General features: G+C 45.3%; 1 protein-coding gene across 3 annotated transcripts; it reads left to right on the forward strand.

The window, feature by feature from the left end:
• Positions 1–974: 974 nt before the first annotated feature.
• On the forward strand, positions 975–9,440 carry LOC310756736 (cholinesterase-like). 3 transcript variants are annotated; one of them, XR_014544971.1, is made up of 5 exons: positions 975–1,127; positions 3,002–4,863; positions 6,155–6,793; positions 7,431–7,519; positions 8,473–9,440. XR_014544971.1 is itself a non-coding variant. In XM_083601374.1 (5 exons), exons 1-4 carry the CDS (start codon positions 1,112–1,114, stop codon positions 7,499–7,501), a joined length of 1,734 nt encoding a protein of 577 aa, XP_083457500.1. In that variant the 5' UTR covers positions 975–1,111; the 3' UTR covers positions 7,502–7,519; positions 8,473–9,440. The 3 variants fall into 3 exon arrangements, 1 of the variants encoding a protein (XP_083457500.1); XR_014544972.1 differs by having other exon boundaries at positions 3,002–4,502; positions 6,648–7,173; positions 7,386–7,519; XM_083601374.1 differs by having other exon boundaries at positions 3,002–4,502; positions 6,648–6,793.
• Positions 9,441–9,925: the final 485 nt, after the last annotated feature.

The following is a 9,925-nucleotide window of genomic DNA, read 5'->3' on the forward strand; positions in this document are numbered from 1 at the left end:
GATCTCCCTTCAAACTCCACATCAAATTAAGTCTCTGTTTCCCAACGCCTTTGATCCTAGCACTGGATTTCCACCTTGTCAGTGCAAGGCTGTGGATACGGGAGAATCAAGACTGCTTTGGGCTGCTGATGCTGTGAACCCCTCCATCGTAGGCTCAGGTTGTGTCCCTTCTAACTCTCCAGTTCTATGATTCTAAGATTCTAATGATACGGTGGTACCTCAGGTTACAGATGCTTCGGGTTACAAACTCCGCTAACCAGGAAGTGGTTGATCCAGGTTAAGAACTTTGCCTCAGGATAAGAACAGAAATTGTGCGCCAACGGTGCAGCGGCAGCAGGAGGCCCCATTAGCGAAAGCATGCCTCAGGTTAAGAACCGTTTCAGGTTAAGAATGGACCTCTGGAAGGAATTAAGTTCTTAACCCGAGGTACCACTGTACATGTAAATAAACCATACATCATAAAGACACCACAGTCTCTGCTTGACCTCATTTCTGAAAGGAAACACAAACTCTGGGTCGGTGCCTGAAACCCCTGGAATGTTGCACTGCTTCAAGAGTGGGGTGGCATGCCACAATATTTAGAATAAATTAAGACACACTCTTATGAACACACGAGTCTTCCAGATCAAGCCCCAGGCCCATCTAGTCCAGCATCCTGTTCTCACTGTGGCCAACCAGTTGCCCCGAAGTAGGACCTGAGCACAATAATGCTCCCCCCACCTGGTATTCAGAGTCCCACTGCCCCCATTAGTGTGTGTATGTGGGGGACAGCATAGTCACCATTCCCCTGATAGCCTTAGACAGGGACTCTTCTTCTCCCAAAGCCACAAGGTTGCATATCAAGGATTGGGAATCTGCTCTATCACTCCGTAGCAAAGCAAAGCCTCCATTTCCCCATATGCTTGATCCAAGACATGAACTTCCACCTTGTCAATCTATAGCATCCTCCCACTCTTTGGACAGAGCCCAAGAGGTCAATGCTCTTTTCAGTTAGCACAGTTACCCTCTGTCGCTGGTGGTTGTTTGTGAACATTGCAGGGAACACACTGATCCCTTCTGCAATTTGTTCTCCCCTTTGGCCTGAGCTGGGATCAGGAGTGGAAAACAACTCATGAAGGAGACGGGAGGTGAGTCCTTACAATTAGGAAAACCCATTTGCTTTTGAAGAATTGATTTGGATTTAGGTCTGCATGCATCTAATTCTGAAACAATGTGAATGGTTGACTGTTCAAGTCTATTGCAGGAATCTATGCAATTCCTGTATTTAAGGCAACCCTGGCTGATCTTTTCCTTGGACTGCTATTTTTCTGAACTACAACAGCTACACATAGCTTTAACCGAAGCCTTTGGGGTGTGGGTGTGAGAAAGAGGGGAAAGAGGGATGTGATGCCCATTCTGTCATTTAGGACCCAGAAGTCCTCCCCTCTTTGCAGGTTTTCCAAAGGTCTAGTGACCTGGTCTTGAATTATTTTGCTTCAGGTGGGTTATTTAGGTTGCACTCCCAATCACACTTAGTAGGAAGGAAGTGCCATCAATCCCAGAAGATCTTACTTCTGAATAGGGATGGTGAGTCTGTCCATATCAGTCTCTCTCTGGTTCTCATTTTTCCAACCATAAATTCGGCTCTCCACATTTTGCATCCATTTGCGTTTATAAAGACATTGCCACGGAAATTAAGTAGCAGCATAGTAAGAATTTCTCATAATATATATATATACATATATTTATAAGCAGTTTTGACTGATTAGCATTTTTTGGGGGAAACAATTTGCCTAATATAATGCATTTTTATGCTATTTTCACTAAGATCCTCACTCTTCCTTCCACTTTCCATTAATACATCCATTTATGTAAGCATTGTTGGGTTAGATAACTGTATCACAAAATTCAGACACAAAATTCAGAATAGCTGTGTTTCAACTTTAAATGCATACTGGATAGACAGAATTTCTCCTCCATTCCTAAGAAATGGGTCCCAACAACATCCCTGTGATATGGCAAAGGCTGCAATCCTAACCATGTCTAGTCAGGAGTAAGTCCTACTGAATTAATGTGGCTTATGCACAGGTACAGCTTTCATCTATGTATGTTTACTCAAAAGTCCAGCTGAGTTTCCGGGGGCATTTTGCCATCAGACAGCCTAGTATGTCCCTGTGACATAAGTCCTGGATGAAAAATGTTAATGAAGGCTCTCTATTACCTACCCACCATCAGCCTCTATTTCTGGAAAGAGCCTTGTTCTGGAAAAATAATTGTTGCTTTAAGAAACATTGGGAACACTGGAGAAAGCAAAACAGCAACTGCATCAAGGGAACACACAGAGTCAGAACTCAAACTTGTGGATAGATGTACAAGGCAATCCCTGTGCATGCTTACTCAGAGATAAGTTTCACTGCGTTCAATGGAGCTTTTATCAATATAAACAAGTTATATTAAGAGTTATGGAATCCAAAGGACATTTCCAAAGGGGGAGTTGAAACCTTGCAATATTCATTGGTCTCTTGATCTGCAGTGAAAGGATTAAATTAATGACCCTCACCTGATGCACTTCCAAGCATATTTGCATCCCTGCTGCAATTTAGGGGGGAAATAGGAACATCGACATACATAAAGAATGTAGAAATGGGTGGTTAAATTTGATTCCTAGACAGAAAAATGGACTATAGGGCAGGAAATGGCTAGAGTAACTGGTCTCCCAAACCTCCTGAATAGCTGAGCATTGGAACACATAAACCTGGAGAAAATGTGTTAAATTTGTTTGATTTTCCACCTTTCTAACAATGTAAACGGAGCCCGGTGCTGAGTCAGCCCAGGTTGCTAAGTGAGGGAGCTCATGGCTTGTTTGCAGAAGGCATCCAAGGTCCATGATCTGTGTTGCCCTTGTGGCACCTTGGGCAAGAACCGCAGAGCAGGGCTTGATGTGAGCAGGCCAGAGCAGCGGATCATTGAGAGAGAAATGACCTGCCTTTTATTGAATGTAACTTTTAAAATCTCCTTCTAGCTGCTGCAATGCCTGGTATCCTCTCTTCGCTCCCCTACATCTACATTCTCCTCCTCTTTTCACCTGCCTCTGGCTCTGCCCCTGGCGATGACACTGTGGTGGTCACCAAAAGTGGCCCCATCAAGGGCAAGCATGTTTCAGCTGGCTCCGGCTCTGTGACGGCTTACCTGGGTATCCCCTATGCTGAGCCCCCTGTGGGGAAATTGCGTTTCCAGAAGGCCCTTCCACATCAGCCATGGAGCCAAGTCTTGGAAGCCACCAGCTATGGCAACTCTTGCCACCAGTCTATTCTTTCTGGCATCCCTGATGCAGACGTGTGGGCACCCAATACGCCACTGTCAGAAGACTGCCTCTTTCTCAACATCTGGGTTCCCCACCCGCGTCCCTCTACACCAACCGCTGTCCTTGTTTTCATTCACGGAGGGGGATTTTTCAGTGGGACATCTTCCCTGGATGTGTACAAAGGGGAATCCTTAGCCTCTACCGAGAGAGTGATAGTTGTCAACCTGAATTATCGCCTGGGGATGCTAGGCTTCCTCTCCATGCCACCAGCAGCTCCAGGAAATTTGGGCTTGCTAGACCAACAGCTGGCTCTGAGATGGGTCCATGAGAATGCCGCTGCCTTTGGAGGAGATCCGACTCGGGTGACCATATTTGGCCACAGCGCTGGAGCAGCAGCAGTGGGTTTCCACCTCCTTTCACCAGGCAGCCAGCCCCTTTTTGCCCAAGCTGTGATTCAGAGTGGATCTCCCAGTGCCATCTGGGCTTGGGGGAGTCCTGAGGAAGCCAAGCAAAAATCCCTCGCTATCGCCCAGCTGGTGGGCTGTGCTGATGGAGATGACAGCGCTGTGCTGAGCTGCCTACAGGCGAAAGATGCCGCAGAATTCTCTCCACAGGAAATGCTCTTCTTTGAGAAAAGCAAATATCTTATCGATCTTCCTGTGATACCAACAACAGATGGAGATTTCCTGCCTGATGACCCTCAGAAACTTCTGGAGCCTGGGCACATCAAACTCAAGCCAGTTCTCATTGGTTTTACCTCCGACGAAGGGAACACCTTTATGCCGTTTAGTTTTCCTGGCATCGAGCGCCAGCAGTTCACTCACGAGCTACTTCTGAAAGGGATACGGATGGCAATACGAAATGCAACGGAAGAAGCTGTCCAGGCTGTGGCCCTGGAGTACAGCAAGGAAGGCCAGGATCCAGTTCAGTACTACAGGGCCTTGTCACAGTCCTTTCGCGATTACTTCTTTTCGTGCCCAATGGATGAATTCTCTAAGAAGCTGGAAGAAGTTGGGAGTCCTGTGTACGCTTACTACTTCAAGCACCACACCTCAGGCTCTTTTTGGCCTGAGTGGGTTGGGGCGCCCCATGATGCGGAGCTGCCTTACTTGTTTGGAACCCTCGAGAAAGCTTTGGCCGCCAATCAAACTTACACAGAAGCTGAGGCTGATCTGAGCCGCAGGGTCATGCGATACTGGGCAGAGTTTTCCAGAAGTGGGTAAGGCATTACCTTTTCCTCGCTTGCCCTTCACCTTTATACAGAAGGCAAGCCCTTTCAACCCTTAAAGCTGTGGGATGTAAAACACAGGAGCAGTCAATGACAACATTCCTAGAGTGTACATGTTAGAACATGGGGAGGGATGTCTGTCCCGCAAGCAGGTAAACTTCCTGGGGACGGACTTCCTCCGCATGTGACCAGAGGTGGGTGTGGCACAGGGCAGGCAGCCATTCTCTCTCTTGTCTCTCTTGCCTCTCTCTGCCATCTTCCTTCAATGAGGAAACATCTAAGCGTGCCCTAGGAAAGGACTATCTTGCTATAAGATAGATTCTGAGTATATTTTACCTTTTTAAAGCTGTCTGCCTTCTGGGATCATATTGTGAACAGAACGTGAGTAAACTCTTTTATACTTTTATAAAGGCTGTGTCGTGTCTTGTATTTTAAGAGGGAACGAAGGGGAAACTACCAGAGTAATTATTGTAGAGGTTCTAGCGAACCTGTGCAGACGTTACTGTTGCGAACTTAAAGGGGGATGTCTATAAACTCTGCTGATATTTTGGGAACTTGTTAGCACAAGTTGGATTAGGATATAATCTCACAATATATCCTCTCCTGCACCCCAGAACATTCCCACAAAAGCTACCTTCCCCAGCCTGATACCCTCCAATATGTTTTTGACTGCCATTCCTATTATGCCTATTGAACATGGAGCCGGTGGGAGTTGTAACTGAGAACATTTGGAGATCACCAGGTTTGGGAAGTGTACAATGAGATCATAGAATCATAGAACTGTAGAGTTGGAAGCAACCCTAAGGGTCGTTCAACCCCCTGCAATGCAGGAATCTCAGCTAAAGTATCCATGACAGATGGCCACACAACCACTGTTTAGCAGCCTCCAAGGAAAGAGAGACCAGAACCTCCCAAGCAGAGGCGTTGTATGTGGTTGTGGTTGCTGGGGCAATCGCTTCAGGCACATTTTTTTTTTTGGGGGGGTGGCACATCTCCCACCACTCTCCCTGAGCCAGCCCTGCCTCGCTTTACAAGAGCTTGCTATCTTCATCTCAAAATGGGAAGTCTATAAAGTTCATTTGAAAAACAATTACAGAAGCTTAAACTCTGTTGCAGCCTTTGAATAACTTTAGTAGTAGATTTAAGAAAGATATGAAACCTTAGATAAATCAATAATTAGTTAATTTAAGACAAAAACGTGTATTGGCAACAGATAATAGATAATTGAAATAAGGAATGGACGGAAGGTCGGGTCTATAGTCAAAGGACCGCTTTTTGTTTTATTGATTTCTAACTAATATTGTCTATATCGTGGTTTAGTTTGTATTTCTTGTCTTGGTTTTCTTTTTTCTTTTTTGGTGTATCAATAACAAAAGAAAAAAGAAAGAAAAAAGAGAGCTTGCTATCATCTCTCCTCTCAGTCTCCTCTTTTCTAGGCTAAACATACCCAGCTCTTTCAACTGGTCCTCATAAAACTTGACTTCCTAACCCTTGATCATCTTGGTTGCCCTCCTCTTCATACACCTCAGCTTCGTAAATTGTGGTGCCCAGAATTAGACACAGTATCCCAGGTGTGGTCAGACTAAGATACTATTGGTACTATTTCTTCCCTTGAGCTGGACGCTATACTTGTGTTTATGTAGCCTAGAATAGCATTAGCCTTTCTTTGTGTGCTGCTGTTGACTCATGTTGAGCTTGCGGTCCACTAAGACCCCTAGATCCTTTTCACATGCACTGCTAGTAAGCCAGGTGTCCCCCATCTTATATTTGCGCATCTGGTTCTTCCTGCCTAAGTGCAGAACCTTACATTTCTCCCTGCTGAAATTCATTTTGTAGGCTTGGGCCCAGTTCTCCAATCTGTCAAGCTCATTTTGAATTCTGATCATGTCTTCTGTGGCATTAGCTAACCCTCCTGGTTTGGTGTCATCTGCAAATCTGATGAGGTCCAAATGTGTTCCTGTGAATATCTGGCCTTCAGAATTCTCCAGCTCTCACTGGCTCTGTTTTGTTCCTCAAGTGTTTTTTTGCCTGACTGGGATATATCCCCAAACTCTGATAATGCCTTTTGCCTGGATGGAAGATGGAGAGCAGTATATTGGTGTTTAGAGCTATATATTTGTTTTACACCCTCTGCAGGAAACCAACGGGGTCAGCTGCCGGCGAGGTAGAGTGGCCGCTCTACAATGCCACACAGCAGAACTTCTTCCACCTAAGCACTGAGTCAACCCAGGTTGTGGACAGGTCACCTGTGCAACACTGCACTTTCTTCAATACACTGATAAGTGAGCTCTGTTCTTTGCCTTGCAGTATGGGTGTGAGTGGACTGTGGTGGGGGCTAAGACCTCATAAGACAAATGCTTCTAATGACTGTACTGTAGCTGGCATCACCTACAGCTGAAATGAGATGCTACTGGCCCTGGGCTTCTAGAACAGGGATTGCCAATGTGATGACCATGGATGCAATGGTGTGGGTACCCATGGCTGTACTCTCTACCCCTCCATCCTTTGGCCATAAGATGGTAAGTGAGGTTACCTATTGTCCTGTGAAAAGCCAAGAACTGAAGGAGGAAGCTGGAAGATTGAGACTCTTTCCCACTTCCTCTCTCACTTCTATGAGAAGAAACCAGAGCTGGGTTCTAGAGTCTTCAACATCTCATTTCCAGTGTGGTCTAGTGGTTAAGAGCGGTAGACTCGTAATCTGGTGAACCGGGTTCGATTCCCTGCTCCTCCACATGCAGCTGCTGGGTGACCTTGGGCCGGTCACACTTCTCTGAAGTCTCTCAGCCTCACTCACCTCACAGTGTTTGTTGTGGGGGAGGAAGGGAAAGGAGAATGGTAGCCGCTTTGAGACTCCTTCGGGTAGTGATATAGCAGGATATCAAATCCAAACTCCTCTTCTTCTTCTTCCTTCTTCTACAGACAAATTGAAAGAGGATTCTGCTGCTTCACACAAGGAGGAGGACGGGAAAAAGGAATCCACAACCCAATAGAGGGCATCTCCATGAAAGGTCATTAGGACTACAGAGGAAATGTTGGAGCTGGGGAGTATAGAGAGATGAATGAATGAACAGAGAATGAATGGGTAGACAATACTGAGCAGTTGAGAGGAGGACATTTTCTCCCCTCTCTGTCATCCAGCTTAATGGTTTGCATGGCCCACAGCTAAAATGCCTTCTTCTGCAACCTGTGCCTGGAACCATGTTTTAAATGCGAACATGAACATCTGTCCATTTCCCCACATCAGGAAGGCTTTGTGCTGCAGCCCAAAGGGAGCTGAAGTAGACGAGTGCTTTCTCCTGTTACCCTCTTCCTCAGCTCTCCACATTTCCACATGCTGAGATGTGGGTGGTGCTGTGGTCTAAACCACCAAGCCTCTTGGGCTTGCCGATCAGAAGGTCGGCAGTTTGAATCCCCACAACAGAGTGAGCTCCCATTGCTCTGTCCCAGCTCCTGCCAATTTAGTAGTTCAAAAGCATGCTAGTGCAAGTAGATAAATAGGTACTGCTGTGGCGGGAAGGTAAACAGTGTTTCTGTGTGCTCTGCTTTCCGTCACGGTGTCCCGTTGTGCCAGAAGTGGTTTAGTCCTGCTGGCCATAGGATCCAGAAAAGCTTTCTGTGGACAAATGCCGGTTCCCTTGGCCTGAAAGCGGAGATGAGCGCCACACCCGATAGTCTGATTTGACAGGACTTAACCATCCAGGGGTCCTTTACCTTTACCTTTGCCTTTGCCATACATTTACACATCAATTTGCAATATATATATATATATATATATATATATATATATATATATATATAATCTCCTCATGAAAATTCATCTGCATTATAGTGCTAATTTATTCTAATACACTTTTTTTTGTCTGCAGTTTTGCCTAACACACACATTTTTTTTGGCTAAATGCATTTCTCTCATTCATGCCTATACTGCATTCTGACCAAACCACACTCATCTTTTCAACAGGTGTTGCTTGACTCTGTGTCCCTCAAGTATAAAGCATCAATACCAAGTGACCTGGAAGACAACCTGACAAGATATTCTGGGACTTCCATGCTGATAAAGACCCACTGCTTCCTGCGATCTTAACATGCTCACAACCAATTGAAAACACACCTTTTATGTGTCTGCGAAATTTTGAACTTCTAGCAAAGTAACTGTTCTGCCGTTTTGAGAAGTGGGTTTCAATATCTTTGGCAGATGTATATTCCTGAAACATCTAATATACATTTCCTTTTGATATTAGCAAAGTTAAAGTTACTTTTGCTTTGGTCCTGATGAGTGATAGTTTGATTCCTGTAGTTCAAAGCTAACAACTTCATTCTTCCACCTGTTCCCCCCAAATAATAATCATAATACATACCACAATGCCATGCCTCTTTCACAGTAAGATAACCTTCAGGCTTCAGGAAACAAAGATCACAAGTTTAGCCATTTCTCACTAGGGTTATATTCTTTCACCAACCAACGGAACAAAGTAAATGAGATAGGAAACAGAAAGGAACTTGTGGGAAAGAGACAATAGAACAAATCCATGTCGGTGTTATAAGAAATTGCTCAACCTCTTTCCTCTCCTTTAGGATGCATTGGCTAAAATGATTACAAAGCCACTTGATTTTCAATGGTTAGCTAGCTCTCCAAACTCCAGTAATAAACTCAATACCCTCAAGGAACCAAAGCGTGCTTTGCTTCAGGACACAGATGCCCCTCTTCTTCCCTTTCTTACTTTACTTTCAGTGTCAGTTCTGTGGCAATATTGTCACACACATTTTCTGCAGACTTTTGGGAATAGTTAGGGATTCTTTTACTCTTTAAATCAAGGTGTGTTGGTGTGGCAAGAGCTGCTGCTTGCCTATAGGGTAATTTTGCTGTCTGAAGCGGCATCCATATATTCTGAAACTTTCATTTCATGCAATAAACCAGTCTTTCTTTGCTCCTCTTGTGTATGAGTTTTCTTGTGGGGAAAAGGTTAACACATATTCATGCCATAACTCTAGCAAAAAGATCTTGAAATCCTTTTGGGCTTAATATTGGGAGTCTGCATAGAAGACATGTGGTTGCAGGCAAAGGAAAACACTTCACATCCACCACCATGATGTCTGATGTCAGGTGATTAAGAGTTGGGTAGCCTCACCTACAGGGACGCGGGTGGCGCTGTGGGTTAAACCACAGAGCCTAGGACTTGCCGATCGTCGGCAGTTTGAATCCCCGTGACAAAGGTTAGCTCCCGTTGCTCAGTCCCTGCTCCTGCCAGCCTAGCAGTTCGAAAGCACAACAAAGTGCAAGTAGATCAATAGGTACCGCTCTGGTGGGAAGGTAAACGGCGTTTCCGTGCGCTGCTCTGGTTTGCCAGAAGCGGCTTAGTCATGCTGGCCACGCCGGCTCCCTCGGCCAATAAAGCGAGATGAGCGCCACAACC

Source organism: Podarcis filfolensis (assembly GCF_964270895.1).
Source record: "Podarcis filfolensis genome assembly, chromosome: 2".
Taxonomy (NCBI): Eukaryota; Metazoa; Chordata; class Lepidosauria; order Squamata; family Lacertidae; genus Podarcis; species Podarcis filfolensis.